The sequence below is a fragment of the Gopherus evgoodei genome, chromosome 1, assembly GCF_007399415.2.
Source record: "Gopherus evgoodei ecotype Sinaloan lineage chromosome 1, rGopEvg1_v1.p, whole genome shotgun sequence".
NCBI lineage: Eukaryota > Metazoa > Chordata > Testudines > Testudinidae > Gopherus > Gopherus evgoodei.
In genome coordinates, this window is record NC_044322.1 from 289,924,215 (window position 1) to 289,944,761 (window position 20,547).

At 40.5% G+C, this 20,547-nt stretch overlaps 1 protein-coding gene across 1 annotated transcript in view; it reads right to left on the reverse strand.

The window, feature by feature from the left end:
• The window catches only part of TMTC2 (transmembrane O-mannosyltransferase targeting cadherins 2), a 402,975-nt gene that overhangs the window by 66,069 nt on the left and 316,359 nt on the right, over positions 1-20,547 (reverse strand). Inside the window, exon 9 of the mRNA XM_030548615.1 lies at positions 13,238-13,319. Within this exon, the coding sequence (XP_030404475.1) occupies positions 13,238-13,319 (82 nt within the window). The remainder of the gene's footprint in view (positions 1-13,237; positions 13,320-20,547) is intronic.

Sequence of the window (20,547 nt, forward strand, 5' to 3'; positions counted from 1 at the left end):
AGAGCAGTGGAGAACATCTGCCTTCCTATCTATTTTGGAGCAGCCAGGGGACTCTGGAGGGTAGACAAAAAAGCATCTTCTCCCTTCTAGCAGCTAGAATGGAGGATGGCCTCTCAATTTCCTAGGCATGAGGGTGGTAAAAGCTAAGCTTAACACTATGACCCCTCTGCTGATAGCTTCTTCTCCCCAAGCATCCTCATCAAATCTTACCTCTGCCACTGGTAAGCAAGTTTAACTCTCAGTCTTTTAAGTGTTTGTCTGATTTGTCTTTTATATCCACTATTACAGTTTATTGCTTTTTCTTGGTAGTTAACACTGTCATTGCAGAATTGTCTATTTTCAGGGCCCACAACAGGGCAATCAAATTTCAGACAAACAGTCTACTTTAGCTGAAGTGAGATTTCTCCTAACACTCATGGGTGGTGGGAAGGGTGCTAGTCTTTTTTCCAGAAATGCCCCTACAATGGGGGAATCCTCAGGTAGCCTATAAAACTATTTTTTCAGATGCTCCTAATTTCTTGGAATATTTTTCTTTAAAAGTGAAAATTCTGAGTTTTGTTAATTTTGCTGTGCTGGTTGTAAATTTGAGTGAATCCACTCACCTATCCCTGAGTTATTCAATAGTAAAAAGTCAGAAAATATTCAGTTGCCTTTGGGACTGATCAGTATAGCTACATGCATGATCAGTCATGTGATTCCTTTTGTGCTAATTGTTCAAGAACAGAATACATTTAAAAATTACTTCTAATGTGGAAAACGAGAATGAAAAGGAAATTCATCCAAAATCCACATGAGAGCAGTTTAGGTATCAGAGGAAGCAGATTAAAAAAAAATTATTTTTTCTCCTTTTGGAGTCTCTTCAGAGGGAAAACAAAATAGACAGCAGCAACAGAAGTATTCCTTTGTGTGCACATAAAGGCTTCATGGTAACACTTCAGAGCACACTCAGTAGTTGGACAAATTCAGCTATGAATCTAAGTGGTAGTCTGATCCCACAAATCCTTACTAATATGAGCTGCCCTTACTGATTCAAGCAGTTCTGCTGATTTCAGGGGGGCTACTTGTGTGTTTGAGAGTTTGCTGGATTGGGCCCTAGATTACTGCCTTTCATTACAGCAATTCCTTTAAAGACCAGCTTGAACAACTGATCATTGACAGCAACCACATTTAAAATACTGGCCATAAGTTGGAGATCAATGACAAATAAAACTGGTCCTAAACTGCTGGCATGAAAACTTCCTTGTAAAAAGAGAATAAAAGCACAAAATCAGCTGAGTGAGACACTTCCATGTGAAGACCTATTTATGTATCCAACAGCAGGAGGTGGTGACATACAATACTGTAAAAACATACACATTTATATTGAAGGCTCCAAAAGCGAGCTGCTGGAATATACATAACTCTGATTGAAAAAATATATTTGTAGTTTTCAGTTCCATGTGGATGAAATATAAATATTGTCAACCTTTTATTAGGCCAATCAATTCAGTTAGAGAAAGTTTCCCCAGACCCATATTATTTTGAGCTGTCTAATACCAAAAAGTATCCCTAGATATTAGAAACAAAACTCTAGAAATATCATATTTCTGGTTTCCACATTTTGTAAAATAACTAACTTCCAAATAAAATTAAAGTTCAAACAGGGGGATTTTTCTTTGATATCTATAACTATCCTGATAGAGAAAGTAAAAGAATGTAACTGACACAAATCCTAATGGGCAAAACAAACAGCAGTGTCACATAGTAACCATGGTCACATGGTAAAACAAACAGCAATGTCTTTAAATAAAGATATCTTAATTACAGATGAAACAGATATATCAGCTCTTATTTTACCTCCTGTATAGAAATTATTAAAAGTACATGTTACCATTGGAAAGAATTTCTAACCAATACCTCACCCAAAATCTAATGACTTACTGGGGAATCTTCCAAAATAGCATCCATTGGGCCTCTCTGAAGAAATATAGAATTTACCTATTTATCCATTACTTCATATTTGAGTGGTGAAGGCGCTGTTACATTTCTTAGATGTGACAGTGCAGAGAAGTGTAACTACCTAAGTTAAAATAGTTATATAAAATGATATAGAGCGATGTAGCTGCTCTTACTGCAGCGGCTGAAAGCATATTCTTTTCATTGCTTCTCTAAAACTCTTTGTAATAAAATGTGTATAACTATTCTCCCTTCATATTCCCAAAAGCTTAGTAACACTATTATGAGAAAGGCTAAGAGTTTGTCATGGAGGTCACAGAATTCGTGACTTCCAGAACCCTGAGTGACATTTTCTGCTTCAGCCCCTGAGAGGTGGGCAGCGGGGGGGCCCAGCACTCTCAAGTGCCATGGGTGGTGCAAGAGACCCCAGAGCAGTAGCAGGAGTCTCCTTCCTCCCCATTTTGTCACAGATATTTTTACTAAAAGTCAGGGACAGGTCACGGGGCTTCTGTGAATTTTTGTTTATTGACCATGACCTGTCTGTGACTTTTACTAAAAATATCCATGACAAAATCTTAGCCTTAACTATAAGCTATGTTTTGGATCTTTAATGGATCTTTTTCTCATAAGTAGAATTCCATTCTCCATACTTAGTATTAAGCCTCTTAAAAGTTAACTTGAAATTATGACAATTATTTCACAAAGTCAGCCAAGCACAAGCAAAATTTCACCACAATACCCCACAAACAAAACCGTGGGACCATCTATTTACCATAAACATATCTTTTCCCTACAATATTATTTTCTTTAGGAACTAAGTTATCTCTTAAGAAATGACAAATATTAAAACCAGCCTGAAAAGTAAAACTAAATGGCTAGGGCTGGGAGGAGCTGCAACACTCCTTGCCTAGAAACAGGGCCGTAACACACTTTAAACCCAAATTCTTGCCATAAGGCCAAGTGCAAACCATGTCTGTGAGAGGTATGAGAACAACCTAGAATTGCCCTACAAATGTCTCCTTAATAGAAGACAGCTAATCAGAGGCTAGCTGGGGAAGCAGACATTTATCTGACTGAATGAGCTTTTAACATAACTTTGCAGGGCAGCTTTTCAATCTCCTGTCAAAATCAAGATCTGCATGTGCATGTTGGAGTTTGAAGTTAATGAAAGCTGTGGTGTGCTTAGACTCTCTGCAAATCAAGCCTGTTGTATTCATGTGCCTAAATATGAATGCAGTTCCTATCTTGATATGCACAAGTCTGAAAATATTGACTATGGTTCTCTTGAAAACTGCCTGCTCCATTAAATTGGAATCAAAATAAACAGCTGGGATGACTTTCCAGGGGTGTATCTGTACTACACAAAAACTTTGGCTATAGAGTTTTTCACATCAAGCTTATAGACAAGGTGTCACAGGGTACCTGGTCCCTGAGGATAACTAAACCGAGCTACCCTGGGCCAGAGCAGGTGAGCCCAATCCACCTAACTAAAGAGAGCTGGGCTACCCATGTGCCTATAAAGGGCTGCTAGTAGGCAGCTGAGGGAGGAAGGACAGAGAGGCTGAGCCTTGGGGAGGAAAAGTCACACTGGAGTGGAGCTAGTTCCTGTACTGGGTCCCTGGAACAAGGGGCCAGGGGCATAGGGAAGTTGCTCCATGAGGGGAATGGAGCTGGCTGAGGCTAGGAAGTTGCCAGGAGCTGGAATGCCAGAAACTCCTGGGAGGGGTGATCCTGAAGCCTGGGCCAAGCACAGAGTTAATACGATTTTCTGTTTATTTGATAGCCTCTGTTTAAAGAAATAAGCCTCTTTGAAAAGACTGGGCATGGCAGTGCAGGCTTTATAGTCGGGGAGGAGTGACATTTCTTGTAACAGAAGGGCCTTGTCAGTATAAGAAGACTAGTGTGGTATCTGTGGAACTCATTGCTAGGGGATGTTGTGAAGACCAAAACTAACTAGGTTCAAAAAAGAATTAGTAAGTTCATGGAGGATAGGTCCATCAATTGCTATTAGTAACCCCATTATCTGTGTGTTCCTAAACCTCTGACCTCCAGATGCTGGGACTGAATGACAGGGAATGAATCACGCAACAAATTATCCTGTTCTGTTCATTCCCTCTGAAGCATCTGGCACTGATCACTGTCAGAAGACAGGATACTGGGGCAGATGGAACATAGGTCTGATCCAGGATGGCCATTCTTATGAATGTTGGCAGAATGGCTGAATAGCTAACAAGTCTTAGGGAGATGTCCTGATTTCAAAGAAGATTTGATCCACTAGCTCCTGATCCAGGAACTACTTGTATTTGTCTAAATTTATTATCAGGGTTTTCACCCGATAGGTTGCTGGCCACTAGTCATGATTTATGGGGCACTACCCAGTCTCATATTTTCATGGATTTCCTTCTGCAAATGTCATGACTGGCTCTCACCAACTATGTCAATTTTGGTAGCCTGATTGTTTATTTGAATTAAAATCAACTTTTGGGATACCAGTTTTATGACACCTCTTAATCCATAACAATTTCAATCCTTCCAAAAACATATATGTACAGTTACTGTTCCTGGATTACCACTTGCCTTCAATGTAAAAGTACCTCTGCATGGATGGATTATTGTGACTACAATTTGGCTCAGAAGTCATTTACCAATTTCTGATTGTCACTGGACTGCCAAAAATCCAATAGTTCTTGCAGGTCATCTCTCAATCAGGTGCAATAGTAGTGTTTTTGTATGGTTTGTAACCACTGAGACTTCAAGTGTCCTCTGATACTGTGGAAGCAGACAGACACCAAAAATACTGTCAGAGCCATCATTTCCAACATCCACAGCCTTGCTGAAACCTGCTTCTTCTGGCAAATCCTCTTTGGCAGACAGAAAATGTCTTAGAATCTATCTTTGAGACATAAAGCTTTGAAGCAAGGTGTTTACTCCAGTTGTTTGTGGAATGAACTAGAAGCCTTTAGGTTGTTTAGGTTAAAACCAAATGACTTTAGTACCCTTAGATTGAAAAAACAAATTCTGGATCTCTGTCAAAGTCCTTGATCAGCTAATCATTCAGTTAGAGAAAAGAATGCATCCCTCCACTCTGTGTAAATATACCCCTACAACTGCCAAGAATTTTTCAGAGCAACAGTGTTGACACCAACCCAAAAGATTAATCTCTGAATTGGTACCCTATCAGAATCTATGACACATCCAGTGGTTGGGATGTGCATACATGTAGTCATCTGCCATATCCAGAGTGTATATACAAGAGGAATCACTCTGAAATGTCTCAGTATGGATTTGATTGGCTACCTTTTTCACAAGGTAGCTGCATTTCTGGTTCTGACATACCTGACTGGGTGTTCTTGGCTGTCTGTAAATTAAGTGAATCTCCCTTATCTATCCCTTGCATAAGAGGGAAAAATCAGATCCTCTAGAGATGGAAGTCACTGGCATTTTCTTCTTTCTCTGTGGAAATACGTTGGGTATCAGAAGAGTCTTCTTGACCATCAGTGTCTGGATACTATTCCCCCACAGCCTCCTCAAAGGAATATTTTTTTCCTCAGACTGTGGCACACAACACTATGGTAAAAATGGCATTCTACAAGGTTGTAGAATCAAGCATCAAATCTGATTGCATTAAATCTATGGCTAGTAACAACCTCAATTATTTTAACATATGCAACATTGGCGTGCCAGTTGAAATTGTCCTTTTTTGATATATTCACAGAACTTAGCGTTCCAAGAGGAATCTTTGTTGGGATCAAACTTTGGCTGGCCTAATCCAGCATGTGTTACGTCGGTTCATCCAAAACAACAGGATGGAAGGAGAGCAGCAGTCACTCCTTGTTGGGCCCTCGGAACAGAATATGGCTGATTGGCATCAGCAGCATTAAGACTGGAACCACCAAAACTGTCAGTCATCCACTGCCAACAGTTAAGAGCAGATGTCACAGGATATAAATGGAGTCCTACCAATGGATATTTTGAGTAGAACTTTCTGGGGGCAATGAGAGGAAAGTCCTTGTTCCGGGGTCTGTCAAACATTCCTTAGGTGGTACAGTTCTGCAACACGACGGGCTGACATAAGTAAATTTACACAGCTGTTTGATCTGCCAGTTTCTAAACAGATTCACAGGCTATGCGTGACATGTGCCAAAGCGAGAAACACCAGCTCAGCATGTAGATACCCAGATGGCATGATTCCTGTTTGCTTGAGGATTTTGCTTTCAAGGCGTTCTAAGCCAGTTTTGGACTGAACATACTGGAAGTATCAGAGGTAGCCAACAGAGCTTATGCTGAATACCCGAGATGGTGGCAATGCTCAAATCTGCTCTGCCACCCCTTATTTCCTCTGAATCCTACTTAACATTTAAAATGCTCTCCTATCTGTTTGCTTTAAGGACTATTGTATATTCTGTCTCTGTGGGCTATCTTCCCCTCTCTCATCTGTTTTTCTCAATGACTGTATCCCTACTGCCAACATCAGGCCATTCAAAAATGAAAGTCAGTGAAAGATTTCTTCAAGCCTGTGGGTGCTGCAGCATCATGATCCCAGATTTCACTGCCTTAAAAACTGTCTTATTGCCCCTTCTCATCACTTGCCAGTATCCCAGAGATGACCTGGCCAATTGACCACACAGCAGGAATATAGATTTCCCAACACTATATAGAGCCTAAATTCAGGGGAAGGCAGAAGAGGATTCCAATTAAAATCCGTTGGTACTATAATGTCAGAAATACCTCCCTTTCCTGGCTTCACTTCTTCCTTCATAATCTATTGATGTAAAAAGACAATTAAGTCAAGGTTATGTTTTTGTCAATCCTTAAGAACGGATTCTGCCAGGTTTAAACTCTTAGTTTTTTGTAGCATCCCTTGTGGTCTGTTTTGGGTGGTATACGAGTAGGAGAAGTGCTGAGGGAAGTGAGGCAGTAGGGTAGGCATGTGCACAGAAACCCCATTTCCCTCACACTGGGAATTACTTAATTGGAATGGGAGAGGCCCAGAACCAACAAGATGTTCAAACTAACTGTCTTATTAATTACTATTGAGACCTTTTCATTTAGCTTCTTTTGAATAATACATGGGCTCTTATAACTCTAAATCACTTAACTATTCCCTTTTTATAATAAAAATGGATTATTCTCATTAGATTAATTATACTTTAACTTAATTAGGCAATTTGTAATTGAATTTCTCTGTGAAGTTCCACTTTCACATTTTTTTAAAGATCACAGTTCAGTCTGGTTAGTTGCGTGTAAGTTAAGGTTATGGATCTTTAGATAGATGTAGAACAGATGAATAGTGATTTTTGGGTACTTACTAGATTTCTGACATCTTTTGTTCCCTATCTTTCACTTCTGAACTTAAAGCAACAAACTTCTAAACTGTTATTTAACTTCCCTATCCCTATCCATTTACAAATCCACTATTACTCTATTATTTTCCGCATTAATCCTCTTTTTCCTGCTCGCTGTCTCTTACATGGGATAGTTAACTTGCTACATTTGTTACTTAACTTCTAAATTCTAGCCTCTCTCTGAAATCACTTTGTATCCATCATTTCCCCAAAGGTAACAGCTGCAATATATCCTCAGTTTTGAGTCCAAGGACGAAACTGGATAGGAACTCCCACAGCTTACATTTTAAAATACATTTGTCTGTAGCATGGGGCAGCAGTGGAATTACAGGAACATTTTGGCCAAAAATTTCAAATCCTAAATTCTCATACTAAGGGACTTCCATCAGTGAAATGCAATTAAAAGTTAGAATTGTATTAAATACAAAAAACGGAAACCAGGAGACATATCAATTGTAAGCTGTTAACAAAATGCTATGACCTATTTAGGGGGTTGGAGGAGAAATCACCAAGTTCCTAGGAAGGTCAGTTTTTATGTTTGTCAGTAAAACATAAAATTGACTTTTCAATTCTTGTGAATTACTTATATCTGACTGCAGGATTAGCTGAACGCAGTATATACAGAGTGAGAAACAAAACAAACACATGGGTCTGCTCCACTGGGAACATCAGATGCTAGATAGTGATGTATATTGGGAAATTAAATTCTCCAATGAGTTGTGGTCAGAGCTAGACAGATGCAATATGCGCATCAGCACAGCCCCTGCCAACTTTCCTGTTCCAAACCCTGGAATCTCTCTATCCAAGAAGCTCTCAGAATTTCACGCAGAAACCTCCAGAAAGACTACCTATGGCAGAAATGGCGGTCTTGTTATAAAAATATAACACACATTTCTCTGTCATATTCAAATAACAAACTTTCATACAATATGTAAGCTCTTATGGACAGAATCTGTCTTTTCTTTGTGTGTACTCTTTCTAGCATAATGGAGTCTTGATCTCTGATTGTGGTCTCCAGTTACTGCTATAATACAATTAACTAATAAATATACTTTAAGGAACATAGTTTTTCTGAGTTCCTAAACATAAAACAATAATTCTAGTGAGATGTGTGTAAATGACAGCATAATGGTCTAATTAGGTTTCCAAACTCTCTGCCCCTTAATTGTGTCCAGTAACTATGATTTAAGAAGAGCTTCAGTCTCTTGGTGTAGTATGAGATATGTGTCACTCCCAAACTGAAACTTAACAGGATAAATTAAGGAACATTCTGATTTAAATCTTGTTTAGAATCTTATTGGAAGCTGTGAATGTGAATCAGTATTTAAGCAGAGCAGTGGTATATTTAGGGCACAAAGAAATGTGTGCATCTTTAAGCATAAGCAGTCAAGTCCTTTTCTGATGTTCTTGAGTCTACTGCAATCCTACAACATAAAACAAGATAATTCCTGACCACTATAATAACTACTCAATCCAAAGTTCCTTTAGAAGTGATCACTTGAATGAAGCAGCCTATTTCCAAACAAGCTAGGTTAATGACCACAAATGTTGAAGAGTTTCAAATTTTGGTGTTTCTGGTTCTTCCCTGACAGTTTATCATTAAAGCTAATCATTCTGACATCCTGAACATACAGCTGATTCTCTACTTTGCTATGTTTCCTGAGAGATGCAGCACAGAACGTGCAGGTCAGAGTCAGGGAGACAGAAATACGCTTTATGCCACTTTTGCATTGCTGAGATTCTGAGTTACTGCAGGGCTGAAACAACCCCTGGTGTAAGATAGAGTACTGCTGGAGACTGCTCTGAAGCCCATAACCCCATAGTGATTTGCACTGTGACCACCACATCCCCTCATGTTTCTGGCCTACAAACACCCCTGTGCTGGGAACTTATGAAGGGGCCAGGATAGAGCTGCTATACCTAAAATGGGGAAATTTTCTCCCTATCCAACTGTGGCTCATTTATGGCTGTAAAGCAACTGGAGTGGGGACCATCTTCTGGCTTAGTGTTTTTAATCTTTGCAGTCCTTCAGTATTTCAGCATTCTCGCATTTTAAGGTAAGCTTTCAGTAGTCTAGATGTTAGAGGGCCTCTCTAAGCCAGCTAACACTGATTGACTACTTACTTGCCATCTAACTGAATCTTCAGACATCATGGGGAGATTTTCAAAGATGCAAATGGAATTCAGGTGGCCCAATACTTATCACTGGGTATAAACACCTTTGTTCCTTTGAAAATCTCCCCCTACAAAATAAAAATATTTGATACATGAATAGCAACAAGTTCCCTCCTATTTTATCACAAATACATAACATAATATAATGAAACCAACTCCATTCCTTGCTGTATGTCAAGGGCCAATAGCTAAGTCAATGATTCTCCAAAAAAAAAATGCATTGGAGCTTTCACTTGGAATGGATTAGTTGATGTACTCCCCTCAACACCATGTCCTCACTCGGTTTTTGCACTCTCTCTTTTTCTTCTTTCTGTCATGATGCCCTTCTTTTCACATGGACATTCTCTCTTTTCCTCTTTTACAAGTTTTTTGCTGCCTCTTGAGTCCTTCTCCCCTCCAGCCTCGCTGGTAGCTCTACTCTGCCTACCTCACTAAGAGCTACGCTGGTTCCATCCAGTAGACATCCACTGGTTTCACCCAAAGTTCAGCTGAATGTCACAGTAGAAGAGAAGCCTAGACTGGTTGGCAGCCTGAGTTTTCAGCTTGGTACTGTAATGGTGAGCTGCTCCTATAGCGAGTTACAAAAGAGGCACTATGATGGGGAGGGAAGGTGGATGGCTTTCAGTGAGCCACCTCCTGCTGTACCTAGTGACATGGCAACACATTTGCAGAATGTGTGTAGGAGACAGGGATCTGCAGCCCTTGTATCTCACCCCACTCACACTGATCCACTCCTTTACTCCTCCCTGAACTAGTCTGGTGCCCTCAGGTTGGGAAACACTGTTCAAAACATTGAAACACCTGGTAACAAGCCAGTGATCTGGAACTGCAAAATCAAGGTACCAGTGGGTTGTCCAGCCAAATGTGCCATGGTGACATTACCCATGAAGCCATTGCCTAACTCATCACACATTCCTAAATGTCTTATGTGCCATTTAAGGTACTTCCCTCATTGATTCACATTCTGCACCACTAATGGCTCAGGGCCATAACTAGAAGTAACAGAAAATACAAGGGTAAATCTCCGACACGATAGAACACACTGACAAATCATCCTGATACCTCCAAAAAAGACCACAAAGACAGCAATCAAAGATGAAGGCATATATGGACCCATCATGGGAGCACAAGTAATATAATAGCTGCATCAAAGCGTATCTGCAGTCCCTACATACAGTGCTGCTCCATTAACATACAGGCTTTTGAGTCCCCAATGGCCACCCTTCTGATTTGACTTCTCAGTGAGGTGTGCATTTTCTAGGGATGGTGCCAACTCTGTTTTTTTTTTCCAGAGTGTCGTCATGTTTAAGGTTTACATGAGAAGGAGTATAGATTTATGATTTAGCATTTGACTTACGGGATATGAAGTGTACCTATGAAAAGTTGCTAAACCAAATTCATGATGTGTAGAGACAAAACACACAGAGTAAGTGTCCACTAGAGGTTCATGATTAATAACTGTATTGTCCTTAGACATATATTTCCAGATTCCTGATCAGGACTTCGGAACAAGCAAAGAAAAGAATAGCCCAGAGAATCTTTTTCATGTTTGATAATGAGTTTAGTGCCTGCTGGGACAGAACTTTGACATAGGGCCATCATCTGGTCTTGGTTACTTTGATGTAAATATGGATTAATGCTATTGGAGTCAATAAGTTATTCAAGATTCATGCTGATATTTCAAAGAGAAGAATTTGATTCATAATCAATAAAGCTCACTATGGAGACCCCATGCTTTGTAGCAGTGGACCCTCAAGTTCCTCTGCTGTCTCCAGATCCTCTGCATGAAAGCAGTCCCACTCAAACAAAAAATATTCCTAGTGTTCTCCAAATTCTGACCCTTGCTCCCCTCCCCCTGTTTTCACAGAAAAATTACATTTCTACTGCGAGGTACCCTCCCACTTGCAGAGATGGGAGACATGATTTATCCTTTAGCTGCCTTAAGAAACTATGCTTTCTTTTTTATTTTGCTGTAAAAACAAAAGACCCTGTCAATGGATCACCTTAAATTATGAAATTTAATACACCAGGATTTATAATTTCAGCATTGTAACATAGCAATCCAGAAATCAATGCATCATGAATCTGTGGAAGAACAAAGTAACCCAGGGATCGACAACCTTTGGCAAGCGGTAGCCAGCACATCCCTCAGCCCGCGCCGCTTCCCACAGCCCCCATTGGCCTGAGCGACAAATCGTGGCCAGTGGTAGCCGCGATGGGCTGAACCTGTGGACATGGCAGGTAAGCAAACCAGCCTGGCCTGCCAGGGGGCCTGGAGGGCCGCGAGCCAAAGGTTGCCGATCCCTGAAGTAACCTCACACAGCTTTTGGATTACAGGGGCTTCAGAAATCCTATGCATTTTAACTGTGCAAGTGTAGCAGGGACACTAAATCAATGAATAATGTGGGAAAACATCGAAAATATCACAAAGTCATGAGAAACAGAAGTCTGGAACTGTCATGAAACATACAGAATCAAGTTGATTGCAAAGTTAGATTTTTGACAGCTGCCCTTGACTTTGCAACCACAGATTTCTGTGATCACCACATCTGAATTTGTGGGCACAAACCAGACAGGCATATACAAATTAATCTGCATAGGCATAAAGGTATTTGAGAAGTAGGTTAAAGACACTCTAAAAGTGTGGGCCACCATATTAACTGCTACAATATACAATGCAATAGCTGCCTCATTATTGCAGACTAATGGAATGCATTCCAACAACATCCAGGAATTAAACATGGGATTCAAAATACAAAATTATACACTACATTTGAACCAATCAAATATAAAATGTCACCAACTGAGATTTAGAAACCACACAGTGAAGTATACAAACAAATAAAGTTATGGCTGGTTAACTATACCTTCTATTTTTATTATTACCATTTTTGTGCACCATCCCTGTGGTTGTTTTGCTTAAACCCAGTGGAGCCAAAAGAGGAAATGAAAACAATATATAAAAATATATGTACCATACGGCTGTGGTTCCCCATCATGCTCCCCAACTAAGATTACATTTATTTCCGCTCTCTATATTTTCCAACGGGGACTACATAACTCATATTTTCTGACTTTTCTATTATCAGTTTTAAACAAGAATAAGAGGCAGCTCATAAAGTTAAATATTTTTGGTTCCTTGGGACCAATCACATCTGGAAATATTTTTTTGTAAATCTAGAAAAAACAACCTATCTAAAGATATCATACCATCACCCTCAAATTAACTGTGTGCTTTGCATCACTTAAGCATATGATTGGCTTAGTATTGAAAAGGTATAGCCAAACCTGTCAAAGCCTTTTAAAATACTTGTCTGTTTCAAGCCACAAGGAAGCTAGGGGGAAGGCAGATGTACAGCCTATAACTGCTTACTAGGAAACAGAATCTTAGCTGTTCTGCCCTGGTGCACACTTAAGACAATCTTTAGTTGCCCACCCAGAGGCAGCAAGCAGAGCTAGGTCAATGCTGTTAACAATAACAAACATGTCTATGAAACCTTTTTACATAAAGTGATACTCACCTTCCTCCTTTCCCAACAGAGAGACAGTAATTTGGAAATTTCCCTCCCAGAAGGAAAATTATGCAAAAATCTGAAAATACCTCCCCTCTCTCTTTGCTGTGATTAACAAATTGAAATGGAGATGAAGTTCTACATGGTAGGTTAGTTTCTTTTGCTTGAATAGAGGTATTTTGCCAGTAGCAGTTTTTAAATCTTTAATCATTCAGAGAGATTAACAGCCAGCCTGGAAAATGCAAGGAAACCGATCTATCAGAAACTCACCATAGTGCATGTAACCATTGCCTTTGGTAGGATCCAGCTGAATAGCCTTCAAGAAGTACTTTTCTGCCTCACTCTTGCGGCCCTTAAAAAAAAAAGATAGAGGGAGAGAGAAAATGGATTATTTTAACACTGAGGCACTCTGGAGTCATCCTGTACAGCCTACCACATGCTCCCACACTTTCCAAATTCCAGGCACTACAGCAACACAGTTACTACTATTGTCAGATTCAATTTAAGTAAATAGGAACTAAATGGGAAAAAACTTCATTAACAAATTTAAAGTCCACTCATGAATAGATTCCAAGGCCAGAAGGGCCCACTGTGATCATCTAATTTGACCCCCTGTATAACACAGGCCATAGAATTTCTCTGAAAAAATCCTAGAGCAGGTATTTTTGAAAAAAAAATCAAATCTTAATTTAAAAATTACAAGGAGTCCGTGGCACCTTAAAGACTTTAAAAATGGTCATTCATGGAGAATCTACCATAACCCTTAGGAAATTGTTCCAATGGTTAATTACTCTTGCTTTAAAAAATATACTCCTCATTTCCAGTCTGAATTTGTTAATCTGCGACTTCCAGCCATTGGATTGTGTTGTACCTTTGTCTACTAGACTGAATAGCCCATTATCAAATCTTTGTTCCCAACATAAGTACAGTGACAGACCCAGGACAGTTAGGTACAGGAGTCTGGTAGAGGGCAAGTATACTGGTCACTGGATGAGTAGTTTTCTGTTCCCTGAGTGACCAGAGCTGAGGCTGCACTAGAGTAATCAGGAACCTGCTAGAGCCAATCAAGGTAGGATAAACAGGGCACCTGGGTTTAAAAAGGAGCTCACTCTAGTCAGGGAAGAGGGAGTCAGAGGAGAGGAAGTGCATGTGAGGAGCTGGGAGCAAGAGGCACAAGGAGCTGAGAGTGAGAGGGTGTGCTGCTGGAGCACTAAGGAGTACAAGCGTTATCAGACACCAGGAGGAAGGTTCTGTGGTGAGGATAAAGAAGATGTTTGGAGGAGGCCATGGGGAAATAGCCCAGCAAGTTGTAGCTGTCATGCAGCTGTTACAAGAGGCACTATAGACATCTGCAATCCACAGGGCCTTGGGCTGGAACCCAGAGTAGAGGACGGGCCCGGGTTCCCCCCAAACGTCCCAACTCCTGATCATACACAGGAGAAGCTGACTCAGACTGTGGGGAAGATCACTGAAGTGAGCAAATCTGTCAAATAAGAGCAGGACCCACCAAAGTAGAGGAGGAACTTTGTCACAGTACTTATAGGCCAGGGATTGGCAACCTTTGGCACGCAGTCTGCCAGGGTAAGCACTGGTTTATTTACCTGCCACGTTCACAGATTCAGCTGATCGTGGCTCCCACTGGGAAGCAGCAGCCAGCACATCCCTCAGCCCATGCCGCTTCCTGCAGCCCCCATTGGCCTGGAGCGGTGAACCGCAGCCAGTGGGAGACGTGATTGGCCAAACCTGGGGAAGCGGCAGGTAAACAAACCGGCTGGGCCCACCAGGATGCTTATCCTGGTGAGCCGCGTGCCAAAGGTTGCCGATCCCTGTTATAGGCTGTAATCAAGTCACCCATAACCTACTTTTCATTAAACTAAGTAGCCTGAGCTCCTTGAGTCTGTCTCTCTAAGACATGTTTTCTAATCCTTTAAATCATTCTTGTGGCTCTTCTCTGAACCTTCTCTAATTTAATCAACATCCTTCTTGAATTGTGGACACCAGGACTGGACACAATATTCCAGTAGTAGTCACAGCAGAGCCAAATACACAGGTAAAATAAACTCTGTACTCTGATGACAGCTTATGCCCTTCCAGGGCATAGAGTTCCGCAACACTCAAACTTCAGAAAACCAGGAAACACAAAATTAGGGTACATACCCAGTAATCTTCTTTTTGCCTTTCTGGAGATGGCAATAGCCACAATTATCTTCATGCACTACAGCTGGATTTACTGTGAGAGTTGTAGTTGTACTGAACGGTTTGAATGGTGGAAGCAGATTGGTAGATGTGTATTCGGAGATGGGGATTAGTTTAAGGAGCATCACAGGGCTGTGATTGTGATAGGAGAGTGTGCACCTTGAGGAGCTAGTCGGCATCATTTATTTACAAAAATATGTTGTTTGCTATAGTACCAAGGCCCTGGCGGGTGGGGGTCTTGCCTTAGGAATTGTCAGTAGGGAGGTGAGATAAGACACTTGTCTACAGATGTGCTGAAGGGTAAGGGAAAGCTCACGGTTAGATGGTATCCTGTAAGCGTGAAGTGGAAGCATTCCAGCAGGAGAGTAGGCTCTGGCTGTTTCTACACTTGAATGCTTCAGCTGAATGAGAACACCCCAAGGAGATAACTAGAGCCGGAAACAATAATTCTGAAATATGTGAATGGTTCCACTCATGTCAGCAGGTGTTTTCCTCCCCTCTCCCCAGTGCTGGAAAGCCTGTGATATGCAACAAGCATACCCATTCTCAACTCCTTCCCCAGTGTCTGCAGTGTGTTCTCAGTGCATGCTCCAGTATGGCTGTTCTCAGTTGCACATGCAGAGGGGAGCTTCCCCAGAGCCTGTGTGCATAGCAGGGGGGAGCAGGAAGAGAGGTATGCTCAGACCTGTTAGAAGAACAAGGCTCCCAGATCTCAGCTCAAATGAGAGGGGTCAGATTCCCATAGGTGGGCTGAGGGTTCCCAGATTGTGGCACACACAGAGGAGGGCAATGTAGGGCTGACAGGCACCTCTGCCCCTACTTCCCCTCCCCCCCCCACACACCATCTCTCCCCTCCTGGCTCTCTAACGCCTCTCCTACCCACCCATCCCCAATTATTCTCCTCTCCATAATCCCCTCACTACACATCAAATCCTTCTCTCCCCATTTCTAACTACTCTTCCAGCACTAATCATCCTCCCCCTCAGCCAGCATTTGCAGGTATCATTTATTTTCTTTTCATGAATAGTTTCAAACATATTCTGCTATATTCAGATTAAATCCATTTCCTAAAAATAATTTAAAAAGCCCACACTCTTTTCACAGCAGCAGATTGGAGCAATATTTCAGATTTGAACTCACAGTGCCTATTTGGTACTTGGAGTCAATGGCTGAAACAGTTTCTCAGCGCCTTCTAGATCCTGTGAATCTTAGATGCCTCTCAACACTCTTGGGTGCTCCTTTTTGCATATGTGCAGTGTAATGTATTAAGTGCATCCCTCAGACATGCTTGCTGGAACACTTAACTGGAAAAGCAAACTCTTCTTCTAATAATGTTTTAATTTGGCTTCCTCTGGAGGGCTGATTAGTGTCATGCTCTCTGTTGGGATAACCTTCAGGCGTTTGAGACTATGCTGTGATTATCTGAGCCCTGGTTTGATCTCTATCTGTGTGCCAAACTACATTGCCAGAATGTATCAACTTTAAGAAAAGCTGTTTCTCCCCCAGGGGCCGTATCTCAGTAACATCTTGTTCAAATGATCCCAAACTTAGATCACAGACCAAACCCTGCATCCCCTGAGACACACGAAATTTCAAGGCAATCCAAATAACCATATGGATTTTAGAGCCTTTACAAGAGTCAAGCTTTAAACAGAAAGCCCATCTTGACCCTAACTATAGCAGAGCTGCTACAACATTCAAGAGTTACAACAAGTTTTGGGGTTGACTATTTTATGCTGCCGATTCTAGGCACAGAAAAAAATGTGTTCAACACTATCAATGTTCAGGATCTAAGGAAAAGGTGGAAATCCATTGTAATAAATATTGTAAAGGACCTTGGTACACTGTGAGCTAATCTTCTGGACAAGAGTCAGGATAAGTATAACTCCAAAACAAAACTGTGGTATGAAAATGAATGTTAGATACATTCATATGCTAAAAACACGTGCACTGACTTCATCACCTAGAACTGTGGACACAGGATTTTGTAAAATCTCTTATACTTGGGTCCTACATTTATTTGCAGAGATATTAAAGTGCAACTCTCTTTCACACTCATATTAAAAAAAAGATTCCATGGGAAGTAAGCACTTTGCAGGTCAATATAAAATATAAAAGTGATACCAATCTTTTAAGGAAAATGTGTTGGATCTAGGTGAACCACCAAAGCTATGATGAGAAAGGCAAGAGAAAGATACAGAAACAGTTGTCAAGTTAACAGACCATAGTTTTGTTAATAAAAATAAACAGTACCTTTTATTGTTTAGAACTTCAAAACCACTAAAACCAAGCACTATAATGAGCCCAGGGACAAGAGGAAATCTACGGCTTATTACTGTTTCCTCATGGAGAAAATAGCCAAAATGTATTGTACCTTGGTATCCTGTCTTAGAAACTAGCAAGTATTATGCAATAACACACCAATGACTGCAGTTTATTCCTAGTACCAAGCAGTGAGTTGGTCTGTATTATGAGATATGAGCGCCTCAGAATTAAAATCACGTATTTTAATGAAATGCAGCTGATGTGGAAGTAAGACTTCTTGCTCTATAATTTTCAGGATTGCCCTGAGTGCCATTTTAAAGATACATTCAACATAGCCTACCCTATAATCACTTGGTGAAGAAGCAGATTTTAATCAGATCGAGTATTGCATGCATTCTGTATTGCGGTCATCTATCCCATAATGTAACATTCAAACAATAACAAGAATTGCTCATAACTATCACTACCTCAAATCCTCAGCCCACACCTCCTCAACAGACTGAGAAGAGAAAAGGGGCTTTAAGTGAATCCAGAAAGTTAACAAGTGCAGGTGAACATGGTAGGGACAAATTCCAAAGTTAAGGTCCTCTCTCAGAAGACACCCTGCCAGAAGCCTCCTCATTTATACTACAGGGGATCCATAAGGTATCCCTCCTGAAAGGGAAGATTTTGGCCCTTATTGTCCAATAAAATTATCCTCAGTTTCCAGTCCTCATATTTCAGACCTCTTTGTCAAGCCCTGAACAGATTTTGGAAAATTAATCCTTCCCAATTACTCACAATGCAAGTGACTGCTACCTCCTAACCACTGCAATCACATGATAGATGAGGCTCTTTTACATTTAGATGCTGAAGCACCTTTCATCCCAATTTTTTTTTCAAAAGGAACATATATTGTACAAGTGTACAGCGATCCTTTCCTCCACCAGTGAAACTGAGCTGCCTCTGTGGGAGTAAGGCAGCAGTTCTTTTTAAACAGCATGCAACAATAGTTCAGCACAACGAGTGAAGAAGAATGGCATATCCAATTGAAACTATCAGGGGAATTCAGGTAGACAGGGTAATTATTCAAGTTCAAATTGGTTCAGGATGCTCAGTTAACATCCTTACTCTGGCAAAAAGGGTCATGTCACAAAATCCAGCCTGGAGAATCCAAAATTGTGGGCACAGACTGCATGTATCACTAATGCCAACAGAATTAACATTTACAGATCGTGCATCATTGATCTTGTAACAGACTAACACAATTAGTCTTAGCTGACTGAATTCTGTTTTATGCACACTCAGGTTGCTATTCCTACCGAAAAAAGAACAGTTCACTGAAGGCAGTCGTAAAATATGAATCTTCTGCTTATAGAACTATGTCTATAAGACCACAAGTATTTGTCAAATATAATTTACTTTCATCTATTCAGTTGTCCAGAATATGTTACCACTATATTCTGTTTGGCACTTTCCAAATGTAATATTCACCCAGCTGAAGTCATTCAGGGAAACAGAATACATAACGGTGACAGGTGCCCATATACACAGCATCAATAGAATGATTGTTATTGAGAGGCCAAAATGCTCATTAACAAAAACAGGAAAAAAGTCATATATTACATCACCTGAGGCATAAACTGAAGTGCCAGCAAATGAACAGTGCAGAACCATTTATTCAGGTTGGCCGTCATTTTAATATATCCATATTTGTCAAAAAATGATTAAGAATGTTCTCTCTCAAGTGACATTCTGAAGGAACTTGCATCACACTCCATCTAAAGAGTTCTCCTCTGTGCCATTTGTGTACTGTTAAAATGTCAATATATCAGCACACATTTTGTAAGCTTTGTTTAGGTGTCAGATGATATAAACCCCAATCATTTGACAGAATCAGGCTATATCACTATTAAACTTTGGCATTTATCAAACTTATATCTTATGTCAGGCAACAACATTTTCTACTAGCCACTGTAAGTATTCCTTTGCTAGCATAAGAGGATGCATGTGGTGAAATAGTCAGGTTTAGAGGACAACACCTATCTTTTCCTCCACTCTATTGTAAGGATTCAGTGCTAAGTAGAACACAGGATAGAAGGAGATAGGTTCTAAATTTTAAGGGAAATCCATAATTAGTTATCAAAATAGTTGAAACATTAAATTGCTGTGGACTGGCACATTGCGTACATATTTATTTTTATGTGCAGTGACCCACACAAATGAAGGCATTGAAGACCACTGGAAAGCTCTCAATTTTTAACAGAGAGGGTGAGCAGTTGTATACGTATACACACATGCCTTGGAAATCTCACAAAGTGAAAATACAGCTTTATAACTGCAGAACAGAGTCCTACGTCCAAAATAAAATGGTTATTCATAAGTTTTTAATGGGAGGACTCAGTGGCTCTGAGGATTACTAATGGGATAAAACTTGCCTTTAAACTACAGGTCACCAGTTAATATGCAGTCCAACTCAGTAGCGAACAGAAGTGTGCCATATGACAGCTTCTTCTTTGCTTGTGAGAAATGAGTAGATAGTCTTAGCCCACATTCTAATGGAGAAGCTCCAGCTTCTCTCTCTCTCTCTCTCTCTCTCTCTCTGTCTCACACACACACACAGGCACACACCATAACTGATACTAATTGGCATGTCAGTGAGGGAACAAGGATTCAGACATCATAAAAATTGCATTATCATCTGAGTTCTGGAGGAGATTCAGCCAGAAGTGGGGTGAAAGCACATTAGAAAGTCAGTTTAGAAAAAGCTTGTACTGCTCCTAGCCATGCTATATTTGTCTGGCCCTTATCCAGAGGTCCCTAATTCAGGCAAAATACCCATTCAGTTCAGTGAGACTCTTCCAAGTATAAGGGCTCCTTACTCATGTTGCTCAAGCATAAACAGAAGATGGGAGTATGTCCACTACTATCACTCCAGCATTCTATGAAAAATATAAATCTAGTAAGCACAAATTATACTAGGTGACCTGACTTTCAAAAATGTCTCAGTCACAACAGTTCCCATGGACTTAATGGGAGTAGCTGGGTGATCAGCAAGCAAGCCATTTTAAAGTACCTAAATATGGATTCAGGAGCCTAATTCTAGGCACCCATTTTTGAAAGTGTTAGCTGTAGTGTTT